The sequence below is a fragment of the Pyxicephalus adspersus genome, chromosome 4 (assembly GCF_032062135.1).
Source record: "Pyxicephalus adspersus chromosome 4, UCB_Pads_2.0, whole genome shotgun sequence".
NCBI classification, from domain to species: Eukaryota; Metazoa; Chordata; class Amphibia; order Anura; family Pyxicephalidae; genus Pyxicephalus; species Pyxicephalus adspersus.
In genome coordinates, this window is record NC_092861.1 from 22,052,376 (window position 1) to 22,072,505 (window position 20,130).

Here is a 20,130-nt window from a genome sequence, read left to right on the forward strand (position 1 = left end):
ATATACACAGTAAATGGATTGTAGGAATATCCTGACATTGTGTTGCCCTATATTTTTGCAGCATGGTACCCAGTCGAGAGCTGCAATGGGCCAATTTTGTCATTGGTGTCTGAAGCTGGCAAGTGGTACAAATCACCAATTGGTTCCAGAAATGAATATAAATTTCAGGAGCTCCTAGACTTTTTCAGGGGATTTTAATTAATTTACGCACTGTGTTTCTTCTAAAATACATGTTACCGTATGCTTTAGACTCCATATACTAGTAGACAAAATGTATTAATTTATATATTTGTATTATATATAATACTGATGAAGGTACACAGTTTAATGGTTTTATTCTACCAGCAGTATATATGGGGTGGATGATAGTGGGCTACATCATCCTCTGTATTTTTTTTATAATATCATAGACTGCAATTGTCAGATTTACATGCCTTTCCTTGCTCCAAGGAGGTTCTAATCGTTACACACAATCTGATACAATGTCTGATTCTATGCTCAATTTATGCATCTCTTGTTCTAGCATAACACTTTTTTCTGTAGTCACTGTTTTAAATGAAGAGCTAATGATAACCTTTTCATGTATATTGCAAAAGTCAGCAATTTCCTTATATACCTTTCGTTTATAAAAACCCATCATTTTTTTGTAACCTCTGGTAATAGAAATCTAAATTATTAATGCAGTGGTCTGTAATTAATCAGAAAACACTGCATACATTCTGAAACTTCTGAAAATTAAACTATAACTAAAATCAGAGCCTCTCTTCACATTTTACTATTCTGCAATGTTTGGCAAGAGGTGCACAAGTCACAAATCTCTCATCAGTGTTCTCCCCCAGACCCTTTTAGTTGGGCACACTACCCGGCTCTTTTCAGTAACCACCTGGTTGTTTTTTTGGGGTTTTTACTGAAGTATTGGGTCACAATAAAGGGGTTGCCACCCACCTACAGCTTCTTCTCACCCAGCTTTTCAAACAATTCTGGGTTGAACGCTGATTATGAATTGCTATATATTTGAAATGTCATGGACATTGCTTGCTTTACTATCCAAAGTTACTGTTTCAGAACAGTACAGATGCACCTTCATAGTTCTGTGAGTATATTGGTTTTATTAGTTGAAACATATTTTATGTATGACCCCTAATAGAAATTTTAAGCAATGTGGTTTTCATTGTATTTGAGGCAGTGTCCCATGGGTAGAAGTCATATGTTACACTTTAGCCCTGACATCTATAGCTTTTTTTTATTTTGTCACCCTAATGAATTCAGTTTGGAAAATTGCATATATACCTTATGTTTGAAGCTTCCATTGTTTGTGGCTATTTGAACTGACAATCCATCATGTAGCACCTGGAAAAAGTGACATGACAGTAGAGATGGCAAACAAAATACACTGGAATTACCAGTTTACATATATAACATACCCAATATGACGTGGGAGCTTCATCTAGTGCATAGTTGAATACATGGCATTGTATTTACAATGAGCCTAGTGACTGGCAGCTTTCACTCTGTACTTATAACACAAAAAGAGTTGTTGATACCAAAACCATGAGCACAGAATTATCCCTTAGATTGTTAAAAGCCCTGCAGAAACAAGCGGATACTTGGAGTCCAAATTGAGCCTGGGAGTTGAGCCCCTGCTTTCTTTAAACATCAGGCCATGTACAGGTGATTTGTTTAATATCAGCCTCTCTTTATTTAATGCTTTGGCCTTAGTAGAACACGTAGTGAGGATATGAACCTAGTTAAAACAAATGTTTTTTTTTTCTTATATGATTTTGATTGAAAATTACTCCTTTAATAAACATTGTAAAGGTAACCATTTTGTCTGACACATTTCAGTAAGGACATTGGTTGCTGATGAACAGCCAAACTACTAAACACTACCAACTTAATTATGTAATAAGAACAGAATACCAGTGCACATCCAGAAAGATATCCATGACAAATATGCATTATAAAACTTTATCCTGTAGAGCGATAGGAATAATAACTGCAGGATTTAATATATGATCTTATGATTCAGGCTACTGTAGCCAGGAGAGAGAATTCTAGAAATATTTTTTTTGAAAATGTTAGATTTCTGGCTACTTTGCTGATGCATTATTTCAAAAATTATGGAATCATTACCCTCGAGCAAGTATAGTAATAAGGAATACTGACACATTTACAGATGGAATTTCCTGAGTCTGTGACATAAAATGTAGTGATGCAAGGCACATCAAATGTAGTGATGCAAGGAGAAAACAAAAAATTTGGAATGTAGGCCAGAAATTGTAACTTTCATATAATTCAAGTTGTCAGCCCTGAAGGGTCTACTTACCCACCACTCCTGGTCCTCTTCTCCGTCTACCACAATAATCTCCCCCTCTGCAAAGGTAAGCTCATCTGGATTGTCTGCCATGCAATTATACACGGCTTTCCCTTTTTTCACTTTCGGTTTTGCCTGTAAGTTAAAATATTATATTTTTACACAATTACCAAAGCATTTGGATCTGCCGAAAGAAAATGTAATGTGTAACTGCAAAATGCGTCAAGAACAGCAGATAGGCTCTGACAAAGTATTTACATCATAACTTAGAAATGCTATGCATGTTTTAACATTTAATTCAATTTGGAATGATTTATGTTTTTATGATTGGATGTCACTAATTGTGGTGCCTCTAAAGTCCTGTAAGGCTCAGTAATCACCTGCTATGAGCTATTATTGAAGAGTTTAAAATGTTACTGCTACCTTTGTACCAAAAAAACAAAAAAAAAACAAAAAAAAAAAACATTTATAAGCTGCAGTCTACAGACTTATGGTCTACAGACTACAGACATATGGTGCTTATAAATATAGAACCTTCAATGTCTGGCCTATCTACATCAGGGCTGCCCAACAGGTGGATCGCGCTCTACCGGTGGAACGCAAAGGCAATGCGAGTAGATCGCCGAGCCCTGCCTTTCAAAATAATAACTCCTGTGCATGGCAGAGTTTAAGTCCAAGTTTTTATTGTTGGCAGATCATTTTGACTTGGTCATTTTAAAAGTAGTTTGCAAGCCAAAAAAGCGTGGGCACCCCTTATCTACATATAGACGTTAGCTGTGGTGTGTGGAACCCTTCAGACAGACCGTAACAAAGCATTAGAATGAACTCTTCACTAACAGTCTGAATTCTTGTTTCCATTTTTTACTGTTGATCAATTGATCATATTCAACACTTCCTCGACCCTTTTATGCATTGGCCACCACAAAATGCCATGATATGCAGCTTCCGAAAAGACTTCATTCATATTAATGGCTTGGCATGCTCCAGGGACTGATGTAATGGAACATTTCAAGCATCTACCCAAACCCAATAAATTTTACCCATATTGCTGTTGCAGATGTTATACCGATCATATGGGATAATGTTATAAGCAGAAAATGCACACCTATACTTGTTTTAAAAGCAGCATATATGACAACATGTACACTTACCAGCTGGGATTTCCTGGGCATTGGAGCAGGAGGCTGCATGGGTAATGTAGAACCAGGTTTGGGTCCTTTGGGCGGAGAAGGGGTATCATCTCCAGCTGCTGAGGACACACAGCATGTTTATTATATAAAAAGTTATTTCTCAGAATGTAGGCAAAAAAAATTAGAACAGCCAAAAATTATTCTATAAACTAAAATTCATTTAAAGGAAAATACATTGATAGAAACTCACCAGGAGGTGGTAAGGCTGGGGGTGCTAAAGGCTGGGTCTTGCTTAGTGGTGCAGGCTTCTCTCCCCTGAAAATAAAATAATTAACTAAACATAGCAAACATTTAAACATGTCACACACCTGGAAATTATTTAAGCCTAGTAGCTTAAAGTAGTGATAATTAAGCATTAGCTTACTTTCCCTAATACTGTATCAGAACAAAATGATAAATGTATACAAAAATATTAAATTCCAACATGCACCTTATTTCTCTACCAAATGACTGCTCAGAATGAAAAGAATTTGTATGTTCCCCATGTGTGCATGTGTTTCCACCAGTTCCTTCCCATGTGACAAAAAACATATTGGTAGGGTCATTGTCTTCCCTCTAAAATTGATTATGTTAGGGACTTTAAGCTAAAATTATGAAAGGGGCATTAAATTGAGGGGAACAATTAATAACATTTCCGGTCCAAGCTTTAGAATATTCTTTACGAATGTATTACAGACACATATCTCCATATATTCTAATAACTTCTGTTAGAATAAACACTTACATATGCCCTGATGTTAATTAATCTTTAAGATTTAGCTATATGTGCAAATTAGAAAAACATTTGGATATCTGATGTTGGTTAAAAGGCCATTGTTTTTGCTATGCAGCTGGCTTTAGTTGGGGTCACAGCCAGACCAGCTTAGAAAAAAATGAATTTTCACAGCTGATGCTGTGCTCAGGACAGGGCTCAAATCACCTGGCACCCCCCAACAGGTAGTACATAATCACCATAGGCTTTTCTATTCATATGGAAAAGCTGTGAAGCCCAGGTAAACCATATGTAATAAATTCACTAAATAAATTCCAGGTGCTTTAATACATCAGGTGTTCAATGTATTGCAGTTGGTTCTCTTTCAAAAGCAGCTGCAGCCTGATTCGGAGAGTCTACCCTTTGCCAGCATGTGGCAGAGAGGTAACTTTAGCTCTCAGTATCGAGGCTTTGTCAGAGGTCTGACATGTGTACAGTAACAGAACCCAGACTCCCAAATCAGCAAAGCCAGTGCTCCAACCTGATTAGGGAGCGCTAGGAGTGATTCAGCAAGAGGTGCGTTGTACCCTTGCAGAGCAAAAACTGCTTCTAGGGTTCTTCCATTAACATGCTGGTAGGGGATAGGCTTTTCTACTCCATGGCCATGGCTGCCATTAAAAAAAAAAAAAAAAAAAAATTTAAATCACTTTTTTGACACACAACAAATACTTCACGAATTTAAACTTCAACTAAACTAAAACTTCAAATGATCTTTAAAAATCTTCCTTTCAGTGTTATTATTATTGCTACTCTTATTATTCATATTTATATTGCACCGACATATTATGCAGCGCTGTACAAAGTCCATAGTCATGTCACTAACCATCCCTCAAAGGGGCTCACAATCTAATGTCCTACCACAGTTATATGTCATTAATACAGTCTAAAGTCAGTTTTGGGACTGGCTCAGTTAACCGAACTGCATGTTTCTAGAATGTGGGAGGTAACCGGAGTACCCGGAGGAAACCCACAGAAACACAGGGAGAACCTGCAAACTCCATGCAGATAGTGTCCCGGCTGAGATTTGAACCTGGGACCCAGCGCTGCAAAAGAACAGAGTGCTGATCTCTGAGCCACCATACTGCCCAATACAGGTAAATATGGAAGGAAAAAAACATAAAAAAGTACTGTTACTGGTTGTTATGGATAAGGAGAATGCATTATTCTTCAGAAACACTTCTGTAACACTGTAATACTGAATGTACACAGACTTACCCTGGCACCGGCCTCTTCTGTGCCAGCCTGTTGGGAGGTTGCGGTGGGATTGGAGGGGGAACGGGTTTGTTCTGTGGAACTGGAGGTGGCTGGCCGAGTTTGGAGTGCTGGCTCAATGCTTCCATAACGCTGGCTGTTTTTGCTACAGGTGGTGGAGGGGGATCTGAAATTAAAGCAGAGCAATAAATAAAACATGACACGCAGATAGAAGTAATATTATATATAATGACACACAAGCACACTATGGATGATCTGGGGCTAACACACGTTCCCGTGCACAATACACAAGACAGGAGGAAGGCACCACATAATAGGTTAATGGGCACACGTGTTTTGTGAGTGTTCAGGGAATGGTCAAACACACAATATTATACCAAGCTTCTATACTTTCTACTTCTGGTTATACAGAGGATGGGGAATAGGTGTTTAGCCGACAGCAGAAATTTATAAAGCAGAGGATATTCAGACAAGTAAAGGGCCATTAGCTAAGGATCTGCAGGAGATTCTGATCACTAAAATTATAATCATGGATATATTTGTAGTTATCGACTAGAGCTAAAGACAAGGATACTTAATCTTCTGGAGCCACAAACAAGCCAGAACTTCCTATTCTTTAATTGCTTACTCTATGTAAATACTAAAAAGTGTCTGGATCCTAGTTCTCAAGGACTGAATTTGAAGACCCCTGGTTTGAGATATCGTTGATTTATACATTCCAGCCTACTATACTATGTGTGGCAGAATGACCTTAAATATTTTTTCTGGTAAGATACTTTTAGACATGAGGTCAAAGAGAGCTGGAATTGTGATGTCTGAAGTTTGTTTAGCACATGCACTAGTTTAATGATATGACTTAAATTTGTCTTTTTGTCAAGCATTTTTATACCATACAGGTAAACGCAGGCTGTATACTAGGACAGCAGTTTCTGGAACCACCATTCATATATCTGTACACCCTTTTAACTTCCCCTTTTCCTTCCATAAAGCAGGACAACATCCTTGTTCTCTTAGTGTAACAATGTTCCTTTCCCTCTCCATAAAAACAAGCATGCTTGTTCACCTAGTGTAACTATGTTTATACCATGCTCTTTAGAATATTAGTCAACTCATAATTTTGCCCCCACATCACCAATGCCTGGGGACAAGCCTTGTGTTCCCTATACTAGCTAGAGTCACTGGTGGCCAAGCGGTGATGCCTTGCAGCCAGAAAAAACACCTAAAAAAGGCAAATACCAAAAATATGGCCACCAATGAACATTAGTGCAACATCATCGACATGTCAGTTCATCCACGAAGAATCGCTACAATAGCAGAGGGATTTTCATAGAATGGTGAAGCCCTATCGTATCCTGTGAAGAAGTCTCAACCCCATTTTATGGAAGTGCTGTAGCGTGGGCAAACAGCTGTTCCAGCTCCTTGACTTTTCTTAAGGAAGAAACTGCTTGATGATACTTATTCCCATTTTCAGAAGACCGCTATAACCTCTGAATGGTGGTACACCCTCTAAATAATGTATGCCGAACACAAGAATGGACAAATATGGCTGCAACAAAGTAACATCAGTTCATATTTCAGAATATTTACCTAGGTCAGGGTTACTTTACAATACCTGGTAATATCTACCCAGGAATCCATAATTAATGACTGTCCTGCTTCTTTATTTTTAGCGTACAACCAGGGACAACATGGTTGTTGGCAGCACATGGAGATGACAGGGAGTTAGACACAACATAACACGACATTAGGATGAAGGGTCATCTAGCAGTGACTGTCACACAGTGCACTAGGAAGGTGCCGATGGGTGGATGACAGAAGGACACGTACTTGTGGCAGTGGATGTTACACGCATTGGTGGCACAGGAGGGTGGATAGCTGGAGGGTCAGACGAGGACCTCTGTCTGCTGCCACTCTCATGTCCTATCGCATGGGATTTCCAGGCTGGGGAATTGGAAAGGGCGTTGTGAATACTACTGCCAAAAATGGTCGACTGAACTAGAGGGGACAAAAAAAATCAAGAGGATGGAGGAAAAATTTCCAGTGATCACACACAACACATGCAGTCATTCTATATCTGAAAATAGCTTTACATTTTAAAGTTTAATTTTCAGAATACTACCATATGTAAAACATAAGTTGCAAGAATGACCTTTGTAAAGGAAGTAAATGCTGTAGCACTACTTCATGAATACCTTTCATATATAAAGTCTATAAACTTTACACATAAAATGATCAGTAGTCTTTAGAGAGAAAATGTTGTACGTGTCTTTCCATGTGTTATCGAGGAGAAAAACTGCCAATCTAAAAGTCATCAGAATAGCTATAAGGACACACACCTCTCAGGTATGAGCTTGTGATGTGTTGGTGTATTTTGAATGCTATAAGTTTGTTACAGTTACAACTGCAACAAAATCGGGATATTGAGACAGGATCAAGCAAAAATCTAGAATTGAACTGAAAATGATTAATATTAAAAATAAAAGCAGAAACTATAAATCATATTGATTAGCGAGCCATTATATATATGTAAGACAACACACAGAACATTAAATTCATTACACTCTTACAAACTACTGCAGGAGACCTCCTGCATATTGGTGAATTCCATCTTATAATTTACAACCATTGGTCCTTTTTTTAAAAAAAAAATGTGTAACAGACCACAATGGCCATTTAGTGCACTCATTCCCGAAATAACAGGATAATTATCTAGCCAACCTAACACACAAGTTTAATGAAGTTTATGGTCTACCTATGAGATCTGTCTCCATGTTACTGGTACCAAAATGCTTTCTTTATATATAGTTATGCATTTTACATTTTTTTGTTTTTCTTTTTTTTATTTATTTTGGGGAAGTGTTTAAACCTGTTAGATTTTTTGTTGTTTTGTGTTCCATTATGAAGTTTTCCCCTTTACTGCTTGTCAAGTAGAAAACTGCAGGAAGTGAAAAGAAATCTCTGCAAAATGAAGGGAGTTCCATTCTTATGGCTGCATTTTAAGAAAAAATAGGGAAGCAGGCTCGTTAAGCATACTTTTGCTAAGAATCACAAAATATTCTTCCAAATAGTGCAGCCGAATATATAGAATTTAGAGCTCTCCTTTCATATTCTTAAATACTTCTCTAAATGAAGTGGGAGAGGTCAACGGTCATCTTTTGGTGAAAGTAAAATGTCTGAGTATTAAGCAGCACATGATGCCCCCCTTACATGCCACTTGGTCACAGTGAATGCTCACTGCATTTAAATATGCACAGTTGTCATAATGTGATATGCATATAAACGTGTGGTGCACATAACTTTTTGCACATTAATGGCAGTTACAATACTGACAATATTTCTGCTGGTAGAGGAGGCATGGCCTTGAATATGAAATCCTTTTGATTTAGTTATACCCAGACATGTAAGATGATAGCAAATAAACCATCATCAGGATTTAACAGAATATTTGCAGCAATACCAATAATAGGATACAAAGTTGGACTTTGGTCAATATTTGGCCTGGGTTTCTTACCTTTGCCAATGTTTCTTGGTGGTAGAGGAGGTGCTGGTGCTGTCACAGCAGAACTTGGTGGTGTGATATTATTGAGCACTGCTCCATAGGTATCATTCTGAATGAGGCTGGGAAGGAAATTTCTTTGCTTGTCTTTGGCAATGTTAGCTGCATCTCTTGCTAAAGCGGCAACAGAAGGCTGCCCAGCATTTGGTCCAGTCTGGTAAAAGCTGACTGGCCTGTCCTCCCGGCGGTTAGGACTTGCTTGCTGTACAAAAGCAGATAACAGCACAAAATTTAAAAACAGAACAGAATAATGCACATCTCACATTTTCTTTTTTAATACATGACTTACACAAATGACCAACAAGTAACACATAAATCAAAAAAATCACCACTTTGTGGGAGTCACTCTCTGGAACCTTTACTTTATGCACCTTCTCCATCCCAATTAAAAATCTGGCACTTCTGTATATAAGGAACACACACATTCTCTTTCCTGCCTTTCCACAATCAGTACTTGGGTGCCTGATCGGCAAACCGCTATACCAAAGCTCTATCCCATTGGAAGGAGTAGGTAAGCCTACCAGACAGCAAGTAAGCGGATACAAGTTTACATGTCCAGGTTTAACTTTATGCTGCAAGTATGAAAATGTGTTCAGTGTAGAGTACAAAAAAAATTCTTTATATAAGAAACAAGGTTTGGGGCTCTTGCCTTCTGAATAAATTGTGCTAGACTTGTCAAAGAACAGAAACTTGAGAGTAATTAGTACATAGAAACCAACGATCTTTATTCTGATTTAAAGCCTGAGCATGTTACACCAATAGGTTCCCACATCACACGCTTCTCAAAGTTTCCAGCTTTCCTTTATTATGGACATATCTAGTTATTTAGGTTGCATGGGTTCATATTATTGAGAGAGTTAGTGCAGTTCTTGCATTTAAACAGCTGCAGAATCTAAGTAAATACATATGTATCTGCAATAAAAGGAATGAGTGTGCAACCCTGGTGACAAATTGGTGCTGCAGGCAAGACGCACTGCTTGATTTCTCCAACTATCATAACCAAAGACAAACATATTTATTCCAAAATAAAACCAACCTGAATTTTCTCATCCACATCATCATCACTTTCATCCAGGTCCGCATGATGCAGCCTCCATTCATATTCCACATGGACGTGAGCATTAAATCTCCCAGTCAAAGCTTGCATCAGCTGGTAGAAAGGAACACAATATGAAAATTAGGGTGCAAGAGAAAGAAAAAAAAATACATACATTACCTACACATATGGGAAACCTGGTCATTCTAAAGGTTGTGACTGAGAGGTTAGTGTACATGAAGTGGATATGATCAGTTTTTGGAGATGTCATTTAGTAAAAATACTTACTGGGGACTTACATTCAAATTTAGGGAAGAAGAGCTTGGATCTACAGTAAGTACTTGCAGGTGAATCATCTTATATTTTAGATATTATACATAAGGACAGCTAAAACCTCCAGTGAAAGACTTACCAACTCCTCGCACTGTGTGTGCTTTAGTCGCTTTGCAATATCTAGGGGCGTTTCTCCTGCTTCGTTGGCTGCAATACAGAAAAAAAACTCATGCAGTTTATGTGATAAAAGTCTCCTTCTTGGCTGATAAACCAATGTTACCTGATTTGGGCAATCATTGAAAATTCTAGTTGAAAAATACATATTTTTAAAAAGACAATACAGACAGTTCCCATTTCTATGGGGCTCTAACACATGGCTGTTTCTAGTGGTCTTACATGCTTTTTCTATTCCTGAAACTAAGCAAAAGTTCTTTTTATAGACTCTCTAATAAAAATCAATGACTATTGCAACTGAAAAATAAAGCATTTAACCAAGTACTTATGGTTATACTAAGAGAAGCTCTGTGTTATACTACTAATCAGTAAAACTACAATTTTAGACTGCAGACAAAGCACAGGAAAAAGCCTACGGGCATGTGAGTAGGGATCATTTAATAACATTGGAGAAAACTAGAACAGGTGTGCAAAACAACCAAACAGGCTTCAGGTCAGATTAGGAATTTATCCGGGTTATATAGCTAACTGCTCCAAATTTCTCCAGTGTTTAGGAGTCAGATTCTGTAAACGGATGGGACTTACCAATCTCTATGGAAGCTTTGCCTCTTAGTAGTAGTTTAAGGCACTCTGCGTTGTCTGTTAAGCAGCAGTAGTGAAGAGCGGTGCTCCCTTTCACAGTCTGTTTATCCAAATTACCACTTGGGAGAGAAAACATCCATGTTTAGAAGAGATCACAAGATTAATACACAAGAAGCCATAAATAAGCCATTAAAGTGGAACTGTCTACAGGCAGAATATCTATTGGAGAGAAGACAGGTGATGTCCCTTGTGCAATAAACAAACTTACCTGCATGGCTGGATCATAGCTCAGCATAGGATGCTGGGATATGCAAAGTATCCCAACATTCCCTGGGGCTGACAGGAATGACTGAACATTCAGGATTGGGCAATCAATCTGGAGGAAAATTCCAGAAAGACCAGGTATATATGGCAGTGCCAGGACAGAGCAAGGACAAGGGAATGTAATTAAAAAATAGCATTAGGCAGGTTCATTTATTTTACTGCAGAAGGGTCATAGTCTGTCTTTTCTGCAATAAAAGACCTTCCTAGTCACAATCTCAAAGGTTTATTTCCACTTTAGAAATGATGAATTGTAAAAAGATTATATACATCAGAAAGACCCAAAAAAGATAAAAGTGAAGAGGATATCTTACACCGCTTTTTGTCATAATAAAAGTAAGCATGCTACAACAAACTTTGGAGCAATATAGTTTTCAAATACAGTTTACAAAGCTTTATACAGGTTGAAAAAAAAATACATTAAAATCTGGAAAACTCCCAGATAGTGTGCATGAAGGCTTGTTATCCTAAAATCAGAAGTGAAATCAGATGTTTGTGTTTAGTGGGTTTCCCTACTTCCCTGAAATGATATGGGTGGAACCAGGACACTTCACCCACTTTGTTGCAACATTTATTAGAGGAGCAATATCTCAAGCTTAACACATGATACCTGAAAGCACTCCAATATTTCCCCCAAAATGTCTACTATGGATTTACATATAATGTCTTTATTTGCTCCTTTAATATAGTAATATCATTGTTATACTAATATTCCCGTAGTACAGTGATGCAGTTATTATATAGTATTAAACCCGATTACACTTACCAGTTTTGCACTAAGAAATCAACTATGTGCAGGGAAGTGCGGTCTACAGATCTGACCGCTAGATGCAGGGCTGTCTCACCTTGTTCCTAGAAAAAGAAAAAACACACATTAGCCATCTTTATTAAAGTTAAGTTGTACAAAACTGTCTGTGCAATGCCCCCATTACTGTGTGCATCTATTAACTTTGTGACATACAACTCACACAGGGTATTTAAATTCTGCAATGACACGCACAGTCAACCAACATTGTTTAATCAATGATCAAACTCTCCAGACACAACCTATTATACAGATTTTCTGCTCATTCTCTCATGTACACGCGGCATGTAGTATGATAAAAGAAGATGGCACTCTTAGAGCTCTGCTCAAGAGTGACAATGTCCTATAATACAAAAGCATCCTGGTATTTTTTAGGCACCTGATCACACTATTCTATATGTATTATTCCACCTATGAAGTTGCATAGAAATGAGGTAACAGGGGAAAATATTATAAAAATATATAAATGTATTACTGGTTAACTGAATGCTTTGATGTGTAAGGTACATTAGCCTTCATAGGATGATAGGAATGGTATGAAGTTATAAAAAAAAAGTCAGCATTCTACAATTACAATGACGATCCATGAACTCACATGTCCATTAGCTAGTGGAATGGTTTCTGTAAGTTCCACACCATTGGCGTGCAGTTGCACCAGTGCATATATGTCTCTGGTCTTGACAGCGTCACAAAGACTGTGCAGGTTAGATGGGTTGTCAACATATTTCTTCCTTGCATATTTTTTCTCTATGTACTTTGCAGTAATGTAATCTTTCCTAGCAATCCTGAAAATGTCAAAAAAGAAGTACAACAATGATTATGTAAGAACTATAAAACCAGATATGCAGGTATCAGCAATTCATAATCCATGGATTTGCAAAAGTGATGACAAAGCAAACATTAGCAAGCCCAGACACATGGAAGAGGCTATAGCTCAAACCACAAAAGATACGGCCCTACCCCTCCACCCCTAGAGGGCTGATCAGTCTTAGTCGACTTAATGGAGCAGAAACTGATAAAATTTTTGGCTTTGTGTTTTCTGGATTACAGAGTCTTGCGAGTGCGCTCTTCAACCCCTTGCAATGCTTGGCTACAGATGGCCACATACACATTTGTAAAAAGTATATGACCATACGAAGTTGGCACAACCAGCATGTAAAATGTAAATATATTGTCTTAAAAAAGTATAAAAAGTAAAGCATACCCTAAAATAAGCACAAAAATGTGTGTTAGTTTTCTTATTCTATGGAATAGGTCTGAGAATCAGAATAGTAAAAGTCTGGGTTGTATTAGTTGTCCTAAAAGCACTATAGCTCACCCAGATTGTCCTCATCAATAAGGCGGCAAACAAGCAAGCCTATGCCCCTATCAGTGGCACCTACTTCTATATAGCACTGAAAAGAAACCAATCTGTCTGGGCGAGCTGAAAAAGCTTCCTGACCCCAAGACAGGGAAGGGAGAACAATCAAATGGCACAAGTGCAGTTATCATTTAAGTAAATTGCTATTACAGTTGCCATCAAAAAGAACTTGTTACACATATATAGAAGCAATAGAATTATGTGTAATTATGCACGTGTGATCTCATTGTAACTCACATGTCACTACTGGATGTGGGTTTCGCAGTATCATCAGCGGGCAGACAAGCCTCCATGATCTCATTAAATGCAGTATTTCCAATGTTTTTGGCAAGCTAGACAGCAAGAATAGATAATATCAACAAGATTACAAACAAGTTTAACATCTGTGATAGATATAAATTTGAAAACCAAAACAGTTTTCCAGGAAGAAGGAAGCATAAATTAAATTATACCCAAATGAACTGCTTACCATATGTCTTAGGATGAACTTGATAAACAATCTGCACCAAGTACTATGCAAGCTGGTCTTACTAAAACCTCTAGCCTGATTATATTTGGAAAAATCCCAATAGATTGTTACCAATAGAATTGTTAGATTTTTAAGGGACTGCAGAGATGGATCTTTACACCAAAGTTTTTAGTTTTGTTTCTTCCCACAAACAGTCTTACTCGCCTTACTATATTATACAGTATATAAAATCAATGAAATACCAAGGTCAGTTAAACTACCTTCTTATGCAAAGCCGGTCAGAAAGGCTGGTCTACAGAGGTCATACTATAAAAACAAAATGGAATCTGAAGCACATACCCAAGTAATAAAACGCTGTTAGAAAATTACCAATTGATCTGTTGAAAATCCAGCGCTGCTTCCTTAAAGCCCAAAAGTCTGCCTACACACTTTGGGTAGGAAAACAGCTGGTGCGATATACCGGTAGTGCTGACTTAGTGACTTTGGGTACCTTACTGCTCTCCTCCACCAAGCAGCAGCTGCTCCAAGATTTTTTTTTGTTTTCATAAGTTGTTTTTTTTACCAGATAAGAATCTAATGACTGTTATATTATTGTGAATATCAGAGCATTTATACCAGTAGTTCAGAAGTTCCCAGGACGTCCAGTGTGAGGGATTGTATTCTGGAGTAATGCACTCCGAGTTCTCTGTGTATTCCCGAGCACTCAATACATGTCAATATACCCAGATTAGTAGAAAGCCAGGTCGGGTCTGAAGGAAAAAGGGTATAAGTTCAGTTTCTATTTTCAGAAAAGTTACTATTACAACAATAGCAATTCTATAAGAATAAGCAAAAGCCTATAAACAATTACAACTATGTATGTAAAACATATCCACACACGTACTAGAACATTTCTATTTATGGCGTTCTACTCGTCTAGTACAGTTTTTTGTGAAAATTAATAAAATGGCAGAAAAATGACCTGTTACCATGAGTGTAATGCTACACGTGTGTATCGAAAGTATGCAAAGTCCACAATGGCATGCTACAACCAATGGTCGAGGAAGGATAAGGCAAAAATTTATAAATCTTGAATAGTGATGATTTATTGACTTTTTGCAAAAATACATTTTCAAGTTAATTGCTAATTAATGGGATGCCACCAAAATTACTGGGAGGGCTAGTAGGGCCAGTGGAACATGTTCAGAAACTGAGCAGTGTTTCTCAGACTCTTTATGCTAAATGAATCCCTAGAACAATTTCCAGGTCTCAGGGAACCCCTGCTAAAATCCAAGGCAAAGGAACAATTCCCTTTACATTAGTGGTTAGTTGAAAGAACTTACAGTAAGCAGTCTGAATGGCACCTTTAAAAAAGGCACCTAAAATGATCTCTAGTGTAATGCTAATGGTTCTGCCAAGTGGTGTTGGCTCAAGAACTATGCAGGCACCAGCAAATAGAAAGCCTTTCATCTAAAGCTCAAGCAACCCCTGGAGGAACCTTGGCGGAGAATGGCTGCTTTAGAATGTGTGCCAAATTTCTAGTCCCCAGCTGCCCTTGGTGCTGACCCATACAAACTACTTTAATGCGGCAGTCTGTGAAATGAACAGAGGGGAACCAGAAGGTCATTACACCAGTACTATCAGTTTCCCACAGAATATAGAATATTCTCTTGATTAGATTGTGTTTTTGCAGGGTTGGTTAGCAGGAGAGAAATATTTTGTGGCTTTTTTACAGAATTTGATTTTGATTGCTTTAAAGCAGTGGAATGGACCTGAAAACCACAACTATGAGTTGATAATAAACAGGAGCAAAGAGTCCCAGAGAAAGTGCTCTACTACTCCAGAAGGAATATATTCACCCATGAATGTAATGCTGAAAGAGCAATTTGCAAATGTACATTCCTCTACATGCACCAATTTTATCTACCTTCCTTTCTCTATAGAGCTGTAAATGACATATCATGTGATTTGTTTTACCGTCACAATGACTTTCAAGCAGACATGTACTGCTTTACATTTGTCCTGGTTTTCCAATGCTTACTACTCCCATGGCCTTGTGGTTTCTACTCCGCCTATTAAAATCATAGAAGCCCTTAGCAGGTTGGCAGTGTTGAAACATATATTACTTACAAGTCTTCCTTTGTAGGATTCAATACTACTTTACAGAGGTTAAAAATTCATATTCTGTACTTTAAAGAAAAATCATATACAAATTAAAAAATATGCTTGTAGCAAGAGTGGTGTTGGATTAACTTGTAAGCCTTACATAAAGCCATGAATGCTGGGAGTTTTAGTTCAAAACCCTAAAGGCAGGAACATGTTTGGTCTATGTTTTTAATGAAAAATTCTAATATTCCTTTAGGTCATTATTTTTGTTAATGCGTATATTTTAGGAATAATGAGCTCATTGTATCATATGCCTACATTCGTTATTCCTTCACTGCATATAGCCGTTCTAGGCACTTTGTAGTCTCATTAGAAATTCAATTAGACATTCTGGAGAGGTGGTGTTAACATTAATGTCAGCACTCAGTAATAAAGAGCTTTATGCAGACTTTGGACTATGTCCAGCAAAGCATGAATGAAATCCTCTGGAAGAAACTAATTGCCTGAAGAGGCTAAACAATTAGGTTAAGTAACTGCTACCAGAAAGCCTCGTAGTGCTCTCTTTCTAATATACTGAAAGCTTTGTGGTCTTTGCCCTCCCTGCTACTTTTCATTTGTGCAATTTTCAGTAAATTTAGTAGTTTGGTGTTAAAAATTTCTTTTCTGCACATTTATATTGGTAATATTGGTTTCGGAGTGCATTTTACTAATACAGGTTATGAGTTTAGATAAGTTAGATGCCTGTCCTAAGTTCAGAGGAGCTGTGAGGTGCAGAAAGCAAGCTGTATAGGGGAAAAATAAAGTCTCTTTCATACCAGTGGCATGAAACCAAGTGGTAGACAGCACCTGAGCCCACAGCAAACTGGTTACTGGAGTGGCATATCGCACTGTGGGTAACCAGATTTGCACTCAGCTGTGGTAGAAATCATTAAACAACAACTGCATGCCCAAAAAAGTCAGCTTAATAAAAAAACGTGCCGTGACCTCCCATTCACTTGAGTAGCAGAGGCTCAGACCACGGTAAGCCCGCTGCAGCTCACCACAGAAGCAAAGAAACCATGTACGTGAACTCTGTGTCCCTTTTAAATAGTAGGTGCATGTATGTTCTCTGTATTAGGAGAATAAACAAACCTTTTCTCCCCATTCATAATCTCAAGTACAGTTTCTTGATTGTCTGTCATTTGAGAGTGCTAAACCTGTCCCCCTCCCTCCTGGGTAAATACAAAGACTGCCAGTCATTTCCACTTCCAGGTAACGTAAACAAATGAAGAATTAACCATATAATGTCTGCAAGAGCTGCCATCTTGCCAACAAACAGTAAATAGTTAATCCTTTAATTGCTTAGGTTTGGTTCTTTTTCCAAGAAGGTGGGGGAATGTTCCACTCCTACTGGAGAAGATTGATAGTCTAGGTCAGGGGTCGGCAAACTTTTTGGACTACTAGGCCATTTCAGGAGGTCAAGAAGGCACAGTAGGCTAGAAGAAACAAGGTGTCCAAGGAAATGTTTTTTCCAACCATGACTGCAAGCGAGCAGCCTAAGTCTTCCGCTCATCCTCTGTGTAGTCTCTGTACACGTGGGCGTGCTTGGCATCGAAATGCCCCTTGAAAGTGCTGTTGGTGTCGTTGCACACTAAACACAGGGCTTTGTTGCCACGTTGGACGGAGGAAAATGTGTCAGTCCATTCGGGGTTGAAGACACGTCGTTCGAGGTCAACCTTCCAGAGACTGGTAGCTGCACCTTGCTTCTGCTCTTTAGGCATAGTAATTAGGGTTACTGTGTGGGAACTCAATAATATCGGGGGAACTTGCGATAACTCAATAATTCAATAATTTTTTACACACATTACACAAGCCCTGCCATTTCAAGTCAGCCATTGAAGGCCTGTGTGACCATGCTGTTCCTTTCTTTCATAAAGGTTTTTGTTTTAGTCACCAGACATTACATTAATAAAACCTGCTGACCTTTAAAATGAGAACAGTTTGAGAGATTAGGAGACTGTGTTAGCATATAAGTCTTAACATATACTTTAAGTAAAGAAGGTAATTATACCTGCTGCTCCACAGTCACAGCATACATCATTCCCCGGCATCTTCTGGATGTCAGATATAATTTCCTTAGTCAACTCCTGGACTATGTTGTTCTCGCCTGTACTGTGATCTCCTTTGAATGCATTGTTAAGAGCTTCTTCTTTGCTATTCTGGAGCACAGACATCCATCTAGATAGAGCAGACAGAATGGTGTTAGTCTTATTTTGGGGAAGGGGGCTGGCTAAGTAATCACAAAAGCTTGAAAGAATAGACAAACCAGTTTTATAAAAGCTAGGAAAAAACAAAAAAGACGATCCCTGAGAAAATAGAAACTACAATTGCTGATAAAATGAACATATTTCTAAATATTTGGCAAATGTGGGTAGATATGTAAGTGACCTTTGAACTACAGCAAAACAATAATTTGCCCAATGTGGTCAGATTAAATTCCACAGCTCCCCTCATTCACTCATCAAACCTTTGGACATAAATCATTATCTATCTCCATCTCAACACATTATGTTAATTAAAGTTAATTGAACATTACCTTTTATACACGAATAGGTAGTTATGTGGCACACAAAGCTTGCATTTACATCTACCAACTAAACGTGTCTGCCCAGGCATTTATCTCTTGCTGTACCTATTTACCATAATTATTTGTTGAGTAGAATGAAATAAAAGTCAATTAAAGAAATGTCTCTGTCTTTACAACCCTGCCCATGCAGATGACTGTTGCTCTATAAAGCACATCAGACAGCAGTTTCCTAAAACTTGGCAGCACCGGTACCTCAAGTTTATAATAAAACAACTAATGATACAGGATGGATTAGAGCTATTAAAGATGTAAAAAGGATGATCAGTCACAGTGGTAATTATTAATAATTTACTGTGTGATTTTACAATTGCCATTAAGAGACATTCATCACCTAATATATTTTAGGACCACTAGGAAAAGTGCAATTAAAGAGGACAAGTAGCCTTGTGCAAGAAATAATTTAACATAACACTAGGAAGAAGAAAAGAAAATACAACTGATCTATAGGTGGGAAATCCATGCAATAAAGCCTTAGAAAGGTGACTTTAAAGTCTCAGCTAAAGACTAGCGGTCAGGAAAGTAAATGACTCTCCTTTCGTGTTACTTTAAATTTTTTGAGTCTGTGGAAGTTCTAAGGGACATCAGTCTGCACCTCTATCTCATTTTACAAAGAGGCTCAGAGGAAGTAGAAAAGACACTTGGGAAGGTTATTTATGGCTCTCGCTTTTACCCTGGTGTCCACCTTGGTAAGAGATAATGCATGGCTGCATGCATAATAGAAAATACATTTATAGACAATAGGCTTGCAAGCATAAAACTGTTTATAGAAAGGCAGATATTATGCCAAAAATTATGAGAATGGAAAAATCTAGTTCTCCTAAGAATGTTGCCTAAATACCTTAATGATCTGCAAAATACTTGGAGGTAGGAATCTCTTTATCTTTATAGAAAAATTAAAAATTGGGACCTACTTTCAAAGGGAATTTCCAACAAGCAGCTCTGGGGGCTTCTACGGATCTCTCTGCCATAGGACTTACTTAGGTATTTGCTGGCATCAGAACTGCTTTTCTTGCCATACAATTCTGGGGCAGTATATGGTAGCTGAATATATGAAATTTATACTTAGATTACAGATAGATCCTCATAGCCATTAGATGCTGCATTACACAATGGAAAGTGAGTGCCAAAGTAAACAAAAAGGCAGATAAAAAGGACACAGGGGTGTAGCCCTACTGAATAATCTAAAAGTTGGAAGTAAATGAAATTAGAGGGCACAAAAGAAGCACTGATTAACATGTCCGCACAAAGATGTAAACCTGTGCTCTATTTAAACCTACCTAAGCACCCCTGTAAATCGCAAAGATACAATTCTGGGGACATTTACCTAATAAAAAGCTTTATGATTTTTTTTTATTGTATGTTGGAACATTAGTGCA

At 37.9% G+C, this 20,130-nt stretch overlaps 2 protein-coding genes across 4 annotated transcripts in view; one reads left to right on the forward strand and one right to left on the reverse strand.

Moving 5' to 3' along the window:
* Positions 1-20,130, forward strand: part of ITGB1BP1 (integrin subunit beta 1 binding protein 1) — a 488,766-nt gene that overhangs the window by 9,414 nt on the left and 459,222 nt on the right. The gene's annotated exons all lie outside the window — the stretch shown is intronic.
* The window catches only part of ASAP2 (ArfGAP with SH3 domain, ankyrin repeat and PH domain 2), a 135,510-nt gene continuing 117,396 nt past the window's right edge, over positions 2,017-20,130 (reverse strand). The window contains exons 14-27 of one of the 3 annotated variants that reach the window (XM_072407555.1): positions 18,179-18,345; positions 14,659-14,792; positions 13,812-13,906; positions 12,810-12,999; positions 12,176-12,261; positions 11,092-11,207; positions 10,472-10,539; positions 10,060-10,173; positions 8,979-9,225; positions 7,295-7,462; positions 5,471-5,633; positions 3,695-3,759; positions 3,466-3,560; positions 2,017-2,449 (exon numbers count right to left, since the gene is read on the reverse strand). In XM_072407555.1, the coding sequence (XP_072263656.1) occupies positions 2,225-2,449; positions 3,466-3,560; positions 3,695-3,759; positions 5,471-5,633; positions 7,295-7,462; positions 8,979-9,225; positions 10,060-10,173; positions 10,472-10,539; positions 11,092-11,207; positions 12,176-12,261; positions 12,810-12,999; positions 13,812-13,906; positions 14,659-14,792; positions 18,179-18,345 (1,933 nt within the window). In that variant the 3' untranslated portion in view covers positions 2,017-2,224. Of the gene's footprint in view, positions 2,450-3,465; positions 3,564-3,694; positions 3,760-5,470; positions 5,634-7,294; positions 7,463-8,978; positions 9,226-10,059; positions 10,174-10,471; positions 10,540-11,091; positions 11,208-12,175; positions 12,262-12,809; positions 13,000-13,811; positions 13,907-14,658; positions 14,793-18,178; positions 18,346-20,130 lie in introns of all 3 variants that reach the window. The other 2 variants (XM_072407554.1, XM_072407556.1) reach the window with 2 other exon arrangements.